Source organism: Pholis gunnellus (assembly GCF_910591455.1).
Source record: "Pholis gunnellus genome assembly, chromosome: 1".
NCBI classification, from domain to species: Eukaryota; Metazoa; Chordata; class Actinopteri; order Perciformes; family Pholidae; genus Pholis; species Pholis gunnellus.
Genome location: NC_136528.1, coordinates 16,161,357 through 16,182,227, shown reverse-complemented (window position 1 = coordinate 16,182,227; position 20,871 = coordinate 16,161,357). Strand labels below are relative to the sequence as shown.

The 20,871-nt window shown below is 40.7% G+C and overlaps 1 protein-coding gene across 1 annotated transcript in view; it reads right to left on the bottom strand.

Annotated features, from left to right (window-relative positions):
• Positions 1-9,880, bottom strand: part of ush2a (Usher syndrome 2A (autosomal recessive, mild)) — a gene marked incomplete at its 3' end in the record, with an annotated part of 191,303 nt that extends 181,423 nt beyond the window's left edge. The window contains exons 1-4 of the mRNA XM_079186116.1: positions 9,872-9,880; positions 9,166-9,380; positions 8,807-9,025; positions 4,652-4,820 (exon numbers count right to left, since the gene is read on the bottom strand). Of these exons, the coding sequence (XP_079042242.1) occupies positions 4,652-4,820; positions 8,807-9,025; positions 9,166-9,365 (588 nt within the window). The 5' untranslated portion in view covers positions 9,366-9,380; positions 9,872-9,880. The remainder of the gene's footprint in view (positions 1-4,651; positions 4,821-8,806; positions 9,026-9,165; positions 9,381-9,871) is intronic.
• Between the last annotated feature and the right edge of the window lie 10,991 nt (positions 9,881-20,871).

Below are 20,871 nucleotides of genomic sequence, written 5' to 3'. Positions count from 1 at the left end.
GTCTTTGTAGTCTTGACTCACTCTGACTTACCCTCTTTTTTCATCTTCTTTAAGAAGTGTGTTTCTACTCTATTTTCTCTGTTTCTAGCAACAGGTAAGAAAGAAAGAAGCCATTTTCCTATGTATGTGTGTGTGGTGCTGTGCATATGTGCAGGCAGTGCGTACATCACTAGTGTGTTTAATAGTAAGAGAAAGAAAAAGAGTGCGTGTGCGTACGCACGAGTGTTAAACATTCATGCTGCCGTGTTGGGTCGTGATGGGACTGGTGTGACTGGTTGTCCCTGCCACTGCCTCATCCGATAATGCTGATTTGCTCAGGCACTAACAGACGGACCCCTCTGGGGGTCCTCCAGGCACACAGTCAATCACTGGTACTCCAAAAGATAGTACTCCAAAGCTATTTAAATCGCAAAAAAACTCCCTTCTATTCTCTTCTCCCCATCTTTTGCAGTCTCTTTTTGCCACTTTATTCTCTTCAACTCTCCAGTTCTCTATACACTGAAACCTTCTACTAGATTTCTTCTAACCCCCTGACTTAAAGCACATCTTCATCTCTCAGCTGTTTGTATATTTTTTTGTTTCTTCCCATTTAACTATAATAATATAATAGCACAAAGTGCAATATATTAAAATGAGAGGCACACACAAAAAGGAAATATCCGGAAGTTAATCTTTATATTTATCATTTAGAGCCAGCACAGAAGGCTGTGTACAACATTCTACCAAAGTAAACCTGCTCTTCTCGTCGGCATAGCATTTACATTGGATTGATCACATAATGGTAGATCTGTTTAACATGACAATAACAAATGTCTCTAGTTTCATGGCGGTAAACTGGCAATAACAGCCGATAACTTTGCAGTCCTGGCGTAGCTTCCCATTTGCTACCCTTGGTGTGGTACTCCTGATGTGGGTGTTATGTATATATCTCATTACTCTTTGTCTTAATGTGAAGGGGCTCTGGATGGGCAAACAGACTGCGTGCAGCTCATTAGTTTCCAGACCCAACCACTCACACAGTGTCAATGCCTCATGTTGTCCTCATGCAATCACAGTGCTGTGAGGCACTTGAGATAAAAAAAAAAAAAAACACCCACAGAGAGAACAAGTCATGTCAATTACACACAGCTCATCCGCCACTTTAACACCAGTCGTTCCCATCCCTCCCTCATCCACAGCGGCAGTAGAGGTAATTTTCTACATTCAAGAAGAGCGAGCCATTAGTAATACATTCTGCAGAAATGCACACAAAGGTGAGTCCCACAGTACACGGACTTCGTAACTATCACTTAACAACACTGAGCCACCTCCCTCACTTTCCCCATCGCCTCTCCTCTCCCAATCCCTCCCTCCCCCAGGCTACCTTTTCCTCCACTATTCTCTACATCGTTACCATAATCAGATAAGACAACTACCTAGGGAGCACCCGCATCCCTACAGCACCTTGCTCCTGGCACCGTGTGTGAGTGTGTGTGCGTGTGTGTGCGTGTGTGTGTGCGTGTGTGTGTGTGTGTGTGAATTGCTCCTGGCACTTGGAAATCCGTATTCCTTTTGACTGTCTTTTTTGGTGTTTTGATCTTTTCAAACCGACAGATGACTGGTTGGTTGGTTGGTGTGTGTGTGTGTGTGTGAGTGTGTGTGTGTGAGTGAGTGAGGGAGAGAGAGAGGGGTGTGTGTATGCGAGTGCGTTTGTATTTTGTGTGTGCAGGAAAGGTTTCTAAATTGCCTTGCTCCTTCATAGGGTAATATCTGTATTGTGGCTGACATGTCTGCTACAAATTGCTGCTGAACTGTGAGTGTGAGTGAGTGTGTGTGTGTGTGTGTGCGTGTATGAGTGAGTGATAAGTAGATAAGTGTGTGTGAATGCACGGGAATGGGAGTATGTGAATGGTGTTTGAGTGTCAAGGATGATTATGTTATTCTTCTGAATAGTCAAAACAGATCACATCACCATACCAATAAACAAAAGGCCGTCTGATTCACAAGAAGGCACACACACAAAGTTTCAAAACACACTTTTAACAAAATATCTGCAAGCCGTACACTTTTCTATGCCTTCGTGGACATGTACAACACACACAGACATATATGAAAGCCTGATCCCTGCAGGGCATAAACACACGCACACACGCACTTGCTAGCAATTGAGCCATAAGCAACACTACATTTAGCCAACAACACACTGGAGAGACAAATTACTGGACCAGGCATCAACACCAGTCAGCCAGCCAGTAAACTAAACTGTCAAGTTAGATCTGGCTGGGGACATTCATTTAAAGTACTGGTCAATGTGTAGAACTTCCTCATTCCTGGCTTACCCCTCTGGCCTTGAATAATGCTTTAAATATAACTGCAGTGGATATATAGTAGGCTCCATTCCTTTATCTCCCTACATTTGGTACTTCCAGTCTCTCTTTCCAAAGTAATTACTGGAAACTTGAATGATTACTTATAATCATAAGATTAGGAAATTCACTATATGATACAAAGATTATTAAAAGGGTTGTCGATTTGCAACAGACTACTAGTCATTAGTCAGCATTTTTTTATATTGTTTTATTTTGTCTTTTCTCCTCATTGTTTTACTTTTTATCAATGTCTTTATTAGGAATTTGGTGACATTTTGAGAAATTTGCTTCTAAGCTTTTCTTGCTGAAAGTGACCACTCTTATGTCTGTGCTTTAAGTATGGAGCTAGACGTTAGCTTAGCATAAAAACGGGACGCAAGGGCAAAAAAGCTAGCCTGGCTATCTCTAATGTTCAAAAATACACCTGTGAAAATGAAAATTGAAACGCTTCGCACCTTGAGACGGTTTTCTGGAAGAAAATCTCCCCCACCAATTTTTTTTTAAATCCTTTTCAGCCATGCAGACGAGGATGAGCCATGTTTTACAGGTTATTATCGGGCCCAGGCTCTCAAAATGATGCCAAACTGCTGTATTAGATAGAGTGAACACTATTGGTGATAAAAGAAGTGAAATATATAGTTATATAGTATATAAAAGTACAATAAAACAGCTGTAAGTGCTGCTTCCAAAATCAGAATTGACGTTGGCTGACCTGTACACAGGCCTTGATTTCTCAGGTATACTTCACTCTATCAAGCCAATTTCTTTTTTACAGACCCCTACCCTGTTGTACTATGACTTGTGAGGGTTGATTTGGGTGTATCTGCATCATTTCGAATCGAGAAAATTAATAAAAGTGCATTTTTTTCAGGCGAACCTGAACATTTTCAATTTGAGCTGTGTGTGATATTCATCCAGCATTTACCAGTAACATATACACTGATATGTACACATATAAACACATCTCACAAGTGTTAGTGTTATAATTCTATTGAAATTATTCAAATAGACCTTGTAGTTAGAGAGAAAAGCCCCTTTGAGTATGGGTATGACATTTTTGAGCAGAGGCCTCAAAATAGGGCTAGGGTTCAAGGGATTTTAACAGATGCTTATATTGAAAAGGCTCATCATGGTGGTCATGCTTCTTCCACAACTAGCCTGGTGTTATTCAGAAATGCTGAAAGGGAAAGATTGTCCAGTGGAGTAATCTGTAAAATGATACTCTTTAACAGACCAGACACACACACACACACACACACACACACACACACACTCACACACTCACACACTCACACACTCACACACTCACACACACACACACACACACACACACACACACACACACACACACACACACACACACACACACACACACACACACACACACACACACACACACACACAGGGATTCATTTGGGGCCTCGAGAGTCTCTCCACTTCACCAGAACCATCAGAGCTTATGAAAGCCTTGATTTGTCTTGTATTTCTAACTTCTGATGCCTCCTAAAAGGTCTAGTTTATGTACCACTTATGTCAATTGGTTCTGGAGAAATAAAGGACAGCAAGAAAACACCAAAGAGAGAAAATAAATGCATACATTGTTAGAATATTGCTTAAAGGCACAATGTGTAGGATTTGTCAGTTGCGTTATTTTTCAAACACAACATCCAAAGTTGGCCCTATAGACCACAACTTAACGAGGGTTACGGCGCTCACCAGCGGGTGAAAGACAACCTCAGATTCGCTGACGTTATAGAACGAGCTTTGTGCAATAAAATTAAGCAACCTTACATGAGTACAAGATCAATTTCTGTGTTTTACACAGTAAATCATAAAAATAACAACAGACCTAAATAGATTAAACAGAATAAGTAAAATCCAAAGAAATACTGTGTTGAAAGTGTGAGGAATTGTCTGTCTGTGTGTATGTGTCTGATGTAATATGTGGCCCCTGGCCCCAGCAGCTGTGCCAAAGCAGATGTTTGCCAGCATAATTACCACAACCTCGTCGAGAGGAAGAGAAAAATATGGCCAGAGAATGAAAGAGAAACTTAGACGGAGAAGAAGATAGAGTGACAGTATGTCTGTGATAAAGAGATCATTTCCTTACAGTTAAACACACACCTGATGGCACTTCTAAGGTAGATTGATTGAGTTTCATGCATATAAACTCACCTATGGATGCGTGTTAAACATACATGCTACATCACGCGCCTCTCATATTGACTGACTATGATGCGTTTAACAGGGCAGCTGCCTCTCAAGCCACCACCAGAATACCTAAACACTCTGAGAATTGTTACCTGCAAAACAAGGTGCGTCCACCTCTCCGGTGTAAGCCTCCCCTCTGTTCTGAAGCCGACGGTCAGAGGAGTCTGACTGCCGGACTGACCATACCGCAGTGTGACCATCTGCTCGGACACTGTCGCAGAAAAAATCAACCGCTGCCCTGAGCTCTTCTCCAGCAGCAGCCTGGAGGGGGAGAACAAAAACACACATATCGAAACACAATTATATCCGCAGCAGATATACAGTCCAGACAGGACTGGTTAGTTGTTCTGACTTAACTCAGAAGTAAAGAAAAAAGGAAGAGTGGACTCAAGTGTCACTACGCACACTCCCACACACAGTCTCTCATTCTGACATTTACACATGGAATATCAATATTTTACATGACTGCTAGGTTTGAGCGGCTACACTGGGTGCAGACACACACACCCTCCACGTGTCATATTAACCACCATCACTGACATTTTATGGGAAATCATGACTTTTATGAACCCAGAGCCACATACCCTATAAATCACAGAGCGATGTATGCATGAGAAAGAGACCATATGTATGTATGCATGTGAGCCGGTGTGTGCTTGTGGGGAGAGACAAAGAGATAGACAGACAGATAATAAGTGAACTGATTTACAGGAATGAAAAGGCTTCTTTTGTCAAAGGATGCTTTAACTTTTGATATATACGAAAGAATCCTGATTCAACTAAGAATTATTGTCATTATTGATTAGTATTTGATCCATAAAATGCCCATCATAAAGCCCAAGTTTAAACACTTAAAAGTGAATGTTTTGTCCAAAACCCGAATGATATTTAGTTCGAAAAACCAGCAAATAGACATTCAGTTATTGAGAAGCTGTAAACTTTTGTCATGTTTGCTTGGAAAGATAGTACAAAATGTTGGTGTTGTGTAATGTTTTGCTATAATTTATTCAATATGTTGCGTGGGAAAGGTAAGCTGATGGTTAGGGAAAAAACAAGTTGTCAAAAAACTTCAAGCAACATGGATTTTTACCCAATTTTGTCCATGTAGGAAAAGTGTGTGACCAAACTAAAAATAAATATCCATTCAAAATTAGAATCTTCACACAATATAGACATAACTTAACATAACCAGTTTCTGAAAGTGAAGCCACGGTATAGTAAAAACTATGATTTGTAAGAACAGGTGGCTGGCTCTGTTCATTGTTCAGATGAGGGGAGGGATGTGAAATCACAAAGAGAGGGAGACACAAAGAGAGAGGGGTGAGGAGAGATGGACAGAGGTGAGGATAGAGACCTCCTTTCATCTGGCTTCTTTGATGGCAGCCATGATCGTCTCTACAACAAGAGACTGATGGCCAACGACAGCAACAGAAAGACGGAGAGGGAGAGTGAGAGCGGGGGGGGGGGGGGAGATATTACTTCCATTCAGATGCATTCAGCCATACAGGTGTCATGTTCGGAAAACCAAGACGACAACACTTGTCTGTCGTCTAAATCCCAGGACAAACAACTTCGCAAACAAAAATCACAGTAGGAAATTTAAAGGGAGTGATTTGATCTCTGCCTGATTCTCCTTCTCAGAGTTAAATTCCACTGACGGCAACATTTAAACTGAACATCCAGTGAGTTACTAGATACACATAAAACCTAGTGTTGCTCTGGGTCTTTCTTCAGACCCGTCACCACTGCAAAGTTATCAGTCATGTTTATCTTTACAGAAAATTGTGGCATATGTGAATGTAGACAGACTTTATCTTATGAAACCTCAACAAAGCCATAACAGCTTACTTAAAATGTTTGTTTTATCCATAAAGATGATTGTTTTTCTCACTGAGCATTGTCTTTCTTTGTTTGTCCAGATGGAGCCTACGAACTCTTATCATATTAAAAGACAGTGTAGTAAAATGATGCTGTGAAATATGACTAAACTATCTTTTAATATGATCAGATATGGTTGGCTGAAGGATGGAGCTTTAAAATTAAAAGAAACTTGGGGTGCGGAGCTAGAAAGAAGTGAGCTTACCAGACCTCCGTTTGAGGCTCGCCGCTACTAGCATGACACACCCGAAATCTCCGAGCAAATTGTCAGCAATCAAGTTGCATTGTGGGTGATTTAGGCCCACGGTTTTGACAAGGAAGAACAATGGGTGGAAAAAAAGATAGAATCTCTGGTTCTGCTGAATATATTTTGATCCTTGTATTTCTAAAGAGTCCACCAAGCTTTGGCTTGTCACAATAATTCATTATGTTGGACAACATATTATCACAGATAGAATTGCATTAAACGATGCCCGTGTCATTTTAAGACCAGTTTTGCCACCGATATGATGATATAATAGCATAATAATGCAAGTACGCCCTTACAAAGAACTTTTAAGTCTTAAGAATATTTAGACATTTGAATTGGAAGGTGAAGAAAATATTAAAATATTTCATATCAATAAAACATGAATCAATTACAACCAGAACGATAAATAAAAGGACTCTCAGACATTGTTAACAGAAATGTGCTATTTCTGCCCAATGCCCAAGTCTTATAATGGTAGGGAAAACCCTGCAGTGTATTTTGGCATTATGCTGGTGATATTCCATACATCTTAGGATATTTCGATAACTGTGTCAGGCCTAATCTCGAGTGCAACAATGTTATAGGAGTCAAATGGTAAAACCGGTGGACTCTTTTGCAAGCTACATTTAACAAACAAATACAACAACCAACAAATAGAAAACAAGACATCATGCATGTTTAACCTATTTTTACTTTCATGACAAAGCATCCCATGTTGTTCGAGCAATCTACTTTAAATTAAGTGTTGCCGTAGGGGGAGGTGGGGTTGCCAAGAAAAGCCAACGGATCTCTTTCTATGTGTGCTTGTGCTTTGTTTGTGACTGCAAACTGATCCGAGTGTGTGTAACTCTGCACCGTCCCAGCGCTGCCCGCAACATACCAGCACACTCTCTCCTGTCTCCCTCACACACACACACAACATGTCTAAGTGGGACATGACAGCCAGTTGTTCGCCAACATTTCCCGATAGTGATACTGACCTGACCAGAGCCTGATTGCTCCTTGTTATTAGATCAATATCACAGGGCTTTCACTTCAATGCACTGTCACTGTATGACAATCATATCAAATATGATATCAGAACAGACATTTGACTATGAATCGCAGCAGCAGTGCGTTTCCAGCGGGGAGCTGTATTACATCAGTAGCACCGGATAATGGTGGACTACTCTGATCAGGTAAATCAGTCTGGTTGTAGTAACACTTAGGTTCCAAAGATTTGAATAGTATATCCTCATAATGCCAATAACTAATTGAATAACTTTATCTGTATCATTGCACTTTTTTGTTTTACTCTTTTATTTCTCCTAAAAAAGTAGAATTTCGACAAGAACTTTGACTTGCTGACACAGCGTGTTTGTAGCTATGAGATGTGAGCTGTCAGTTTGACCTCTTCCTGTACCAATAAAGTATCAGCACAGCTTGCTAGATGTAACACAACGGTATTATTGCTCTTATTAGCTGTGCCAAATGAAACTGCAAGGTCTAATGTGTCTTTGGGGCTCATCTATTTCACAAAAAAAAAATCACAACATGATTTTATCTAACGAAACATTCTGCTTCAACCTGTTAAACCTTTGAAAAACAACATTTTCACTGCAGTCAAAAAAATATAAAAAAATACTTTTATTCCGATAAATCACTAAATTCAAATTGAGGATTTTTTTTAAGGTGATGACATAAAATATGACGACAAAAATTCAAAACTATATTTCGAAAACGTCATTAGAATGTTAAAAAATGACATTTCGTACAGTCCTAGTAGTGTTTATAACTATTCAAATATGCTGTATTAAGTAAAGTCAGGATACGTTGAGAACATTTACTTTCATCTAAATCGGACTTTTCAACTAATCAAAGTTACTGCACGAACTGTCATGCACACACACACACACACACAGGGAACACTCGTCAACTGGCTACTGTGTACAGCTGTTATATATCTGGCCTTTACTAATAGCGGACTAAGATCCATCCATCCATAAATAAATAATAAAAATGCTTTGTAAAGCACAATATACTGTGTGTGCTTTAAGATGACATTGGTAGTCACAGTCTCTCCACCTATGTAACAGACACATTATTCTCCTTTCTTAGAAATGACAAAAATGAAACTCACATTTCTCCAGGAGAGCTTGGTTTTATCCACGATGCCAGAGTGAGGGAACCCAACGCTCCTAGTGCCTGTGAGGGGGGAGAGACCAGACATCCATCCTGGACTGGCCGAAAGAGCACACTACTGGATCCACCAGGAACCCTCTCTGCACCGGTAGTGGTTCTGGTCTCCGTCTGAGTCCCAGGACGAGTGTCATTACCGTCTTCATCTATGCAGGTACCCCTGGAGGAATAAAGTGTAAATGTGTTAATATTTCCACTCAAAAGGACCTCTTTTATGGGTTTTTTTTATTTGCATCAATGGAAAGGTCAGCGGCCAATTAAAATACCTTCATAGCATTACCAATAATTCAATCTACCTACCTGTGTGCAGGCAGTAGCAGCGGGGCGTATGGAGGTGTGGAGTATCTGTAGGGACACTCCTGGACACAGAAGGCCTGGTAACATGTTGTCAGCTCAGTCTGGGAGGACGGCGACCGACAGTAGCCGCTCCGCTCTGGAAGCCCACATGTGGATCGAGAAGGGGAGGTGGACACGGGTTTGAAGGCAGCAATGTTCTCCATTCTTGGGAAATGTCCCTAAGAAGGAAGACAGTTAAACAATTAGCAGAATTACATTCAATCTGGGACTCTTGACACTGTTACATATTTAGGGAGGCAGCACCCACGAGAACTAAAATGCCAGAAATGGAGAAAGTGCTATAAATGAAAACAGCCTATGGGTTGTAGAATAAGGGTCATGATATAGCATAACCCATTTTGCAGGCAAATCTCTTACCGTCACATGTACTGTATGTATAAAGTGCATTTATTATATATTAGTACAGGTATCAATAAATGAATGATGATGATGATTCTATTTTCCTGGGACACTTAAATAGAACACAGCCGGCGTTAATGTCGTTAGTAACACCTGGGCTTTTCCTATAGTATGACAGGTCAACATGTCTGCTTTGACAAAGGCCCATTTCATAGTCATTAAATAAATCATGTAGAATACATTGGCTGTTAATTATTACTCCAGTTTCTGGTTCACAGATGACAATTGGCTCTTTGAAAGCCACTCTTACCTGTGATGAAGCAGGTGGTGGACACAGGCCGAAGAGGAGGAGAGCTAACCAGATGAAGAGAGGACGCCACTTCATCCTGCTCATCATGTGTTCCCCTCTTCCAGTGATGTTTTTCAGGGAAAATGGCCAGGGAAAAACAGGCCAAATCTTCCTTTCCCTCATCCTCGTCTCCCTTTGCTTGTCTTCACCTTCTGTTTCAGCAGCTGACAGAATCCCAGAAATCCCACACACATCTGTCGTGCTCTTGTCTTTACCTTCCACGCATTTCCCCCCCTTTTTTAGGCATTTGTTAATTTCCTTGTTGCATTTGATCCTTAAGTCCCACCGCTCCGCTCTCCTTCTTCTCTCCATCCTCTCCCTGCCGACTCCTCTACCCCATTTTTGTCTCTGCGTTTTCGCCCTCTCTGCCTTTGCTCCTCCCTCGCTGCCTCTCTGTTCCAGCCATCTCTGGCCTTTGACCTTACCAGATTTGAGCATCGGGTTCTCCGAGAGGTCCGGCATGGTGCCAGGTTCTAAAATCTTAGACAGAGGTTGTGCAACATTTCCCGGTAACGTTGGATGTTCAGGAACCTGGATTTCTATCGGACGCCTTCCAGCAGCACTCGAATAAATGACGACTGTCATGGTTTCATGGTTCCAGGGCCATTTTTTTTTACAGGCCAGTACCCCCTAGGGTGAGGCTACGAAGCTTAGCTCTCTGTTACACTGTCTCCTCGCACACACACACACACACACACACACACACACACACACACACACACACAAACCACAACCAAAGCCTTCACATGATAGGTAGGATTTCACAATCTAGAGAGGGAATCGAGAGAAGGAGAGAAGGAAAGAGAGACGTGGTCAGACCAAAATCCAACATGAGACAAATCTGAGGAGGGTGAAATGCCATGCAGGCTATTCCCTAGCCAAAGCCTGCACTATCATGTACAGCTTGATGGAGGCACAGCTCAACTGATACTGCTACATTGCTTTCCCCTTTTCTTCATTTTCTATTGAATTAAACATGACCTTTTTTCCACCGGCATCTGGCCTCCAGGTCCTTATCCAACAGAACGAGTTTTCACATAAGTTTGTTGGAAATTGAGGCTTAGGGCCAAAGCTCTCTTCATTACAATACTTATCAGCTTCAATTCCGCATTTTGACAACACAAAAAAAGAGGCCAGCAGTGCAGTCATCTCTGGTGTTGAATTACTTGGAAACTCTTGCCCACGATGAGCGAAAGCTCCCAGTGTATCTGATAGCGGGTGCTATATGCCGTGCAAATGTGTAAATCTATGCAGATACTGTGACATGCTGAAATATCTAGTGACTTCTGGTGGTTACCTGTCGGTGAGGGTTCCCAGCACAAAACGATATCCCCCATCACAAGTGCAGCGTCAACAAACATTCAACTTGTTGCTCTGGCATGAGTCGTGCAAAACAAGCAAACTACCTGTTTCTCCGCACACCTGTCAGCGAGAGCACACGCCGCTCCAGTAGAAAAAATAGTCCCCTCCGAACATGACGCGAGTTATTTTGTCCGTCGTTCCGGAAAAAAACTGAATGACAGCACAGCTAAACTTGACAAAGCTCCTGTTATTTCCCCCCCCTCTCTCTCTCTCTCTCTCTCTCTCTCTCTCTCTCTCTCTCTCTCTCTCTCTCTCTCTGTCGCTCTCTCTCTCTCTCTCTCTCTGTCGTCTCTCATTCAGAACATGCAGCACGCGGTGCTAAGGAGATTACAGCGCGCTGCCATCTGTCCAGCAGCGCTCGAGGCGGCAGGATACTTGGGCACAAAGTAACGCAGAGGCAACGTTACAACGGTGAGAGCCAGGTAACGGAAACTCGAGAGCCCTGTGGGTTGAGAATAAATAGTGCGACATGTCCATTTTGCATCTGTTACAGGAATGTGATTAAATATTGTCCATGACAGCGATGCGTTAATATGCTATTTAAAAAGCCCAATTACCCCCCCCCCCCCCCCCCCCGGCTTGTAGCAATGCGTCCCCCCACCCCCACCCCCACACCTAGGTGGGCTGCGTCTGGGCTTCAGACAAGTGGCTCTCAGAGAAGAGGGACGCTACTGCCGTCGCTAGGCAACGAAATCCAAATAGTGTGTGGGTAGTGAACCATTTCATAGATCTGTCAAATTATTTATTTTTACTTAAATAGCTACAACATCACCATTTAAGGCTGTGGGCAAATGCATTATGGCTCTGATGAGAAAAAACAAATAGAAACATTGGATGCATGCGGATAGATTGGGGTCATTCATTCATTTGTAATTCCTTATGAGCATCTACCATTCAGTTGTACACTGACACAGTGTATATGTGTCCGCTGTATACAAATTGAAAATGCTTTTAACAAACAAAAATAGGAATTGCCCATACACATAATGCATCAACAGACAGTTAAATGTTTTATAATAATGTTTTACATTTGCGATAGCAATTAGACATGCCCTCAGTCAATAAAATATACATTTTCTGAAATAAGTGAATTCAACCTAAATATTTAGGAATATTACAGAGGAAGCTCTTTAACTTGCAAGAATGTCATAATGAGAGGCAAAGGAGCTGGCAAGGTGTCTTCCCTGTCAGCAATGTAATGGCAGTCACCAGGGGTTCCCTGCTATGTGTGCTATTAATTGAGCCTTAACAATTAAAGACAAATGAGTAATTACAGTAATTTGTGTCTGTGATAAAGCCCTGCATGCAAAAGTGACCAAATTATGTGTGGTATAGCTGTTGTGAATGCCCTTTGGTATATGGTTGATACAAAAATGATATTCTGAAGTGTGGAAACCTGAGTTGACTTATTTAAAATGCATTGTAAAATGTTTCATTTAAGTTTTAAGTAAGCAATTTATTTCAATAACAGAAAACAATGTAATATATATATATATATATATATATACAAACTGTTCTGTCTCTCCATTCTAATAAACAGTATCCAAACTATGAATTTGATTGGTTTGTTGCCTCACTTTTCTCAGTATCCATTTTTCTTTCTTCGTGTTCAAATCTGTATTTGCTGAAGAAGAAGATTTGTGTGATCGTGACAACAAGAGAAAACTCTCACCTTCAAATATCATACATCTTATCATATATTCGACCTGGTCTTTTTTTATTGCATTTGTCTTTGTTTTTCTCCAGGTGTATAAAACAAACAATTTTAGACAAATCTCTAAGCCAGTTACATGCTTTAATCCTCTAGTTTCAAAAAGCCGAACATCCACTAGCAAAATAAAAGCAATCCCATCAACACACACAAACAGCAGAAGCACTAGCTCAAGTATACTTTATTTTAGACTTCCACTGTGTGCTTAAGCGCTCTGCATTTAAATTGTGTAAACATTTCCACCAAAAAAGACCCTCTCTTATATTTTTCCCTGCCGACAAGTTTTCACGTTATCATACTAATCGCGTTTGAACAGCTGCAATTTGCTTTGGTTGAACAAAGGCATTCTAACTAGGTTTTAATTAAGTGTTCCTAATGACCTTAAGGAGATTAGAGGTTCGCCTTCTAATCAATACCAGGCAGAGAGGAGCAAAGGGAGGGGAGAGGAGGAGAGGGGAGGTGGCTAGGGGCTAGGGTAGAGGTAGGGAGGAAAGGGTTGGAGAAAAGGAAAAAAAATGCAAAAGGGGGAAGGAGAGCAGAGGAAGTGGAGGAAGAAGACTATGAACTTGATCGGAAATATTTGCAAAACAAGGGCATGACCTTATCTACATATACATTTGAAAAATAAAAAATTGCGTCATGATTGCCGACTTGTGAGCGGCTTTCTTCAGTCGCCAAACAATGCCCATTTACCCTGAAGAGTGAGGAACCCTCTCTTTTTGCATCCCTCGCCATCATTTCCTCCTTTTACTTTCCTCTGAGAGGGTGAAAATGACATCATTGTGTCAGATAGGCTGTGATTATCAAGAGCTTTGTTAGCCAATAAGAGTTTTTCTTATCCTCTCCTCATAAGACATTTGCATAGATTTGCACAGAGTGTGTCCACATGACAGAGAATCTAGTCATACATTGATTGAACTAATTTATTCAGCCAGGCGCATTCAATTCCTGAGATTGAAGTGCTATCACACAAACGGGATTACAACGGGATGACGATCGCACAATTAATATTGTCTCATTTTCTAAATTACTTATGTATGACTTATATTTGACTAGATTGTGTTTGCTGGTCTAATAACATTAAGGGTAATATGGTAAATGTGGGCTGTAAATGTATCGTCTCTCTGAGTCTCCAGAGCAGCATGAATATGTATGCAGACATCCTTGGCCTTGCTGCTGATTAGGAAAAGTGGAATAAATTGATGGTTGGGCTGTGTATTTTTTTTTATAGCAAAATACAATATTAGGCTTTCCATATGGAAATGTTACACACACACACACACACACACACACACACACACACACACACACACACACACACACACACACGCACACACACATGTATTTTAGGCCTGATGCATTCAAGAGCAATTTTATTTCCTGAATAATAGCAGTGAGTGCAAGCTCATCATTTTCAGTGTTTGTGCGCACATGTCTGTGTGCACACTTACTTATGTGTGTGAATGTATATAGGTTTAAAGGCCCCGACAATGTCGGGCCCTTGGTGAGCATCTGTGCTGCTCCTTTCTGTCCTTGTTGGTGTGCATGACACATATAAAATGGGACACAAAACATTTCTCCATCGTGCTAGCGGTCGAAACTTCCACAGCATATACCTTTCAATACAACATCAACATCGACATTATAAGAAGGGGTGAAATTTGAATAGGTAACACTTTTCATGAATGTCTTTGTGTTCAATTTAAAGTGCAGTAGCTTGCATCAAATATGCATGAACATGACACACCACAGCAACATGCTTAGTTGGCAACCATGCTGGTCTGACTGAATATGCACTCTGGTGTAAGGTTTATTTAGGCTATCTCTTCCATTTTTCCTCTGCCACTTGCGTCATCCTGCTGTCTAAACTCTATTTTGGTCACTTCTGTCCTCCACGTATACACCTCTCCCACACATCCCTCTCTCCACAGGCACCACTCATTCTTCCCTCCATTCACTCTATTCCCTTCTCCCCTCCCCATGCCCTCAATCCCTCTTACCGCCCTCCATCACTGCTCTTCTCTAAATGTCCTCCTCTTTCTTGTCCTTGTTTTATGCAGCATTTTCTATACATATATTTACATAGAAAATTATATATATATATATATATATACATATATATATATATCTACGTATATATGTAGAGAGAGAGAGAGAGATATTAATCCATGTTCATCAGTTATACTCCTTTGCTCTAAATGAAATGCACCAGAAACTAGATATAAAAACAATTTGGCTTTTCCTAGGCTTTTCAGTTTTTATACCCTTAAGTCACAAGGTCCATATGTGTATGTGTTTCTATGTGTGTGTGTGTGTGTGTGTGTGTGTGTGTGTGTGTCTGTGTGTGCACGCTTTCTGCCCCCTATTGGGGTTGAGGCCAGTGACACCCTCAGGGCTGTGCTGTCCAATCCCCTCCATGCTGCGTTTCTATAGGATTGAATTAACCTCCTGCCTCTCTTGACAATGCGCATACACATAATCATCGAGTCTCACAAACACACTATGTCTATGCCAATCACCTTTCCCCTGTCAAGGCTATATTATTAGCTTGGGGCATTTCGGCAAATATTATCACTTAGATTCACCCACGGGAATCAACCGACTGTATGCACAGAATTTGTTTTTGTTTTTTCTCTTAAAAAGGGTGACGTATAAAGTCCACATGACTGGCTGCGTATAGGCAAAACAATATGCTGGGTGATGTACGGAATGAAACTTTCTACTGCATTGATTGATTGCAGAACACATTTGAAAATAAACGTACAGCTAAGCTGCTGTCTTGCAATGAAGACTTTTCCATCAGCAATCATGTTTCATTGCAAAGTTGAATCTTGGGATTTTACTACTTTGGGTTGGAAAAAATATATAAAAATGTCACTTGAAGTCATGTTCCCACTTACAATAAGTCAAGTAGGTTTTCCTCAGATGTCAGTTTCTGTGTGGCTTATCAGACAGTCATCATTGAACAAATCTGTCGTATGGTTTTGTGCTTTGTAAAAACTGCTAAGCATGACTTTTTTTAAATAAATCAACATACCAATACATGAGTGATAGTTTGTTGAAATTGGGAATGACACATGTCATGTGTTTCCCTAAACCTCTGACTGTAAACAAATAAAATAACATTAGATGTAAATGGATGTGCAATGGGATTGGGTTTTTGTGTGACTGTGGTGTCATAGTATTGTGTGTCACTGGTATACCAGTACTAATCTATTTTCTTACAATTATAATACACTTGTTTAAATAAAAAATGTATTCTGTATTCACAATTAAAATAAAAGTAATATTCATAAAAAATGTACCTCATTTTTAGAATATTCTCTTGTGTGTTGACTCACTGTAAACAGAGATGAGCTAGTGAAATTGTTTGTGCTTTGAATGCTAACGCGTGTGTTATTAACGTATCGGCTCTAGTAAGCTCTAATTGGTTTTCTGAGGAAAAGTGGCTGCTGCATATCAAACCTTCCAGCTATCTATTGGCCACTAGTGGGTGATTTTAAGTGCCACTAATTCACTGGCCAGTGACACATCAGACTATTTATTAAAGTACACTAACTTAATGAATGGCCCATAGAATGGAGAGTTAAAACATTTACTGTCCTAAGAGAGAGATAGAGAGCAATATACACAGAAAGAGGACGGAAAGGGGGAAAGAGAGAGAGAGGGAAAGAGAGAGGAGAGAGTGAGAATAAATGGCCCATCGTATAGAGTTAAGACGTTAAAAGTGCAAATAGACAGCTGACCCTCTTATAGCTTGCACATGCAGCGCAGCCACGCGCAGCCACGCGCAGCCACCTAAGCCACTTTACACCCTACAAGATGAAGGGATGGGGGACAAAATGGGGAAAGAGAGAGGAAAAGATGGGGAATTGGATGACACAAGAGAATGGGATGTGAGAGAAATGGAAAGAGGCGAGAGATAGAAGTGGGGCAAGCGAACACATGTGATTTATAGTTATAGTGAATATGATTTTTTTTAAAGTGACTGACAAAAAGAATGAAGGAAAGATCAAAGAATGAATTAGAAAGAGACAAAGTGTGAAAGAGGGAGAGAACATAGAACACGTAAATCACCGGTTTGCACAAACGAGAGGCTATAAATTACAAGCAGAGTGGACCCTTAGTTTAGCATGTAAGCCATATGTGATTTGATGGAGAGAGGGTCATTGGAAAGCACAGGACAAGGAGAAAAGAAAGAAATGTAAAGGAGAGACAAAGAATAACAAGAAGAGTGACGAGGAAGAGGGGAAAGTTGCTCTTCATTTCCTCTTGCCACTGCTCTAATGTAATATCTCAATCCCTCTCATGTTCTCTACTTCATCCCTGTTTTGGGATATTATTCGCTGCCTTAACGAAGCACAAGAATATACAGGAGAAGTAGAAAAAGACCATGTATTAGTTGTGTTTTTCTCCATCTGTGCCCATATTTGTGTGTGTGTGTGTGTGTGTGTGTGTGTGTGTGTCAGGGGAGCTAGATGCTGTGAAAGGCCATTACCACCGTGAGTCCATGTCACTAGTCCTGTGAAACCCAAGGGAACCCACTGATACAAGGGGATATGGGGATAACTTTCTCTCTCTCTCACACACACACACACACTCACAAACACACACACATGCACATACACACAAAGGCATATCGAAATGTATACAGATACAAATTGTGCTTACATATGGCCACATGTGGACCCCTCAAGATTGTAAATTTATAAATCTTACATGCCAAGATGAACACACAGAGATATATATATATATACTGTATATATTTATATACACACACAAGGGGGGGTAAATAGACACAAAACAGGCCTTTGAAACACCACCAGTGTGAAGCTGCCACACATTAGCACTTTACAGGTCACAGCGCCTAAAACAGATATGGTCACCCTTGGAGACTGACCCTGTTTGGCACAATATTATAACAGGAATCACATCCAGACTTTCTCCCAAACGAAACAAGAACCGCTCTGAAATGAAATCAGACTCCCGTATGAGGTCTGAATGAAGCAGCCCGTTTGTGTAACTGTGTTACACAAAAAATCACATATTTCGAAGAACTTCGCTCAGGACTGGAAAAACATTGCAAAAACAAACAACAACACAATTTAACCTACTCAACCTGTATTGCATTGTATTACCCACTGCTAACAGACCATAATCATTGCTCTATTTCTTTTTCTAAGCTCAGATATTGTCAAATCTTGAGCAGCAGACTGGATGTGACAAAGGCTTCTTTACGTCAGCTGTGGCAAAACAGAAGCAACCGATCACATGTGGAGCTCTGAACAGTAAGCCTTGTGTTTTCCTCATATAGCCTTTCTCTGTGTTCAGGATGCTGATTATTTTGAAGAGCGATGTATGCGTTCTTACAATACTCTCTTATTTATTGTGACAGCTATTGGTCTTTAGAGCAGTTCAACGTAGGTTGATGAACAATTAATGACAAATGAAAAAGAGAAGATCAAAAACAGCAGGAAACCATTAACGGTGATAGAAACAGCATTACACAATATATAAGTAACTGCATACAAGTGATTATGTAAATATATGTGATTTGTTCTCCCTCCCCAGCAGTGTCAGTACATTTTCAGACTAGATGTTGCCAAGTTTGGTAAATTGGGCAGAATTCACAACTACATGTAGCATGTTGATCGGTCTGTGAACATGACACGATGTTAAAAGTATCATGAGTCCATAAGAAGTACTTTGGATGGTGCTCACGGCTCATCGCTCATCATGTCCACAACCCAGAATAATGGCCAGCAGCACTGATGTTAGAGGCTGTACGTTCTGTATTCACCAGCCGAAGTTAAGTAAAATTCCAAAAATGGATGATTTCTTTGTGGTGTGAAGTGACATATCCAGAGGAAGTAGCCTAAATTGATCAATGTCACCACAAATGCGGTCTCATCAAAACTGGATTCTCCACCAAATCGTAAACCTCCCTTGTTAATGAATTGTCTTTGAAATCGTGCCTCATTCATAGTAAATGAACGTAATGGAGTTATTTGAATCGAAAATGATCTGATGCTTAGGATTTTGGATTCATTGAGTTGTGGGAATATCGGTAACACTCAACACTTCATAGCTGCAAGGCAGCGTCTACAACTGTCCAGACTAATGGTGCCATTAGGTGTTATGGGAAGCTATAACTGTGCGTCATTGGCATAACAGTGGAACAGTATGCATGTCAATGGAGATTGAAATGGGGCCAAAAATAAAGTCTGTATTGATAAAATGCCTATGGTGACTAAGAATACCGTATCAGGCAGCTGAGTTTTTACCCACTAAAACTCAGCTCATCACGATTATTAACAGTGACAGATCAAGGTTGTATCCTCTTTTTAGTGCAAAGAGCTGCGTCATTCATTAGTCAGTTATGCTGAGCAGAGTAGAATACTGCTGAGTTTTATTTTCCTGTATACAAAATAAAATAAAACCAATTTGAATAGTAAGCAGAGAAATTGAAAAATATAGTTAAATAAATACTATATATACATATAGGAGGGGATTATGAGAGAAAAGAGCAGACAGCAGACGAACAAGATTAAGGGATGAATGATGCTCAGAGAGAGACAGAGATAGAATGAGAGATGTAGATGAAGACAGAAGGTGGAGGAGGAGAAGAGAGGAGTTAAGTTGGCCATTAGCGATGCGGCGTGTGGAGCCCACTCTTACATGCGTTCCACAAGGTTAACGATAAGAGCCCCTCAGCAGCTGAAATGCTCAAGTAGCTTTTATCGTATCATAATAATGAATCAAAGATAAAATAAAATAAATGAACTCCAAAAGACGTGCAAGTAAAATAAAACGTATGTGCAGGGAGCCGGGTGAGCAGTCAGCAACCCAAATAGAAAAGAGAGTGAGAAATTGTAGAAAGATAAAAAAAAAAAAAGGAATAAAAATCTTGCTCTCTTTCCGGTAATATCTTCTTATGTCATCTGGTTGAAAAATATTTGCCTGCGGGTCAGGGCTCCCCCTGTTAGAAAAAGGCTTCTTCACGGCTCTCTGCTACATTAAATATCTGGCCTCTGCGTCCCATTTACTGCTGCTAGCTATTAGGGGAGAGAGAGAGAGAGAGAGAGAGAGAGAGAGAGAGAGAGAGAGAGAGAGAGAGAGAGAGAGAGAGAGAGAAAAAGGGAAGTACGTAAGGTTGACAGAGCAAGAAAGAACAAAATAAAATAAAAAGAGGTAACTGAAAGAAAATATAAACAGGAGGTTACAAGAATTACGATTTAAAACACATGTTTGTTGCTTTTGTAAAATCTCTTCTATTTAATGTTGTACATCAGTGTGTGTGTGAGAGTTTAGTGCCCTTGGCAAAATAATTCAGAATGGACAGTAGTTAGCCACCCACCGAAGCAAGCTGTTACCGCTTCCTTTTTCCTCCTCCCCCCCATCCTCCCCCTCTCTCCCCCTCTCTTCCCCTCCCTTTTCACTCCCTCCCTACCTGTTCTCTTTCATTTTACCTCACATGAAAGGATGGAAACAGAAATATTGTGATAGAGTTCACCTTTAAGTCCATGTTTGAATGCTCTTGACTAATGGGCACATTTGCAATTAGAAAATGATAAACATGCTCCCTGACAACTGCAGTTGTATTATTCTTTGATTGGTCGCTGAAATGCATTATAAAGCACTTCAACTTGTTTCAAAAATAGTTGTATATGGTGTAACTGGGGTTAGAGTAGAGTCCCCGTTTGTGCTCCTGACCTCGTAAGGACAGTCCCAATTGCTCTCAATCATGCTTGATGTCCTTTTGTCCTGTTCGATTGTTTGGGTCAACTCTCACTCTGGTTAGGTGTGCTTCACGTGGAACTAAGTCAATTTACCACCAGAGAGACATGAAATACAATCTGGGAAGTCCAGTTTGAAGAACATATCTATG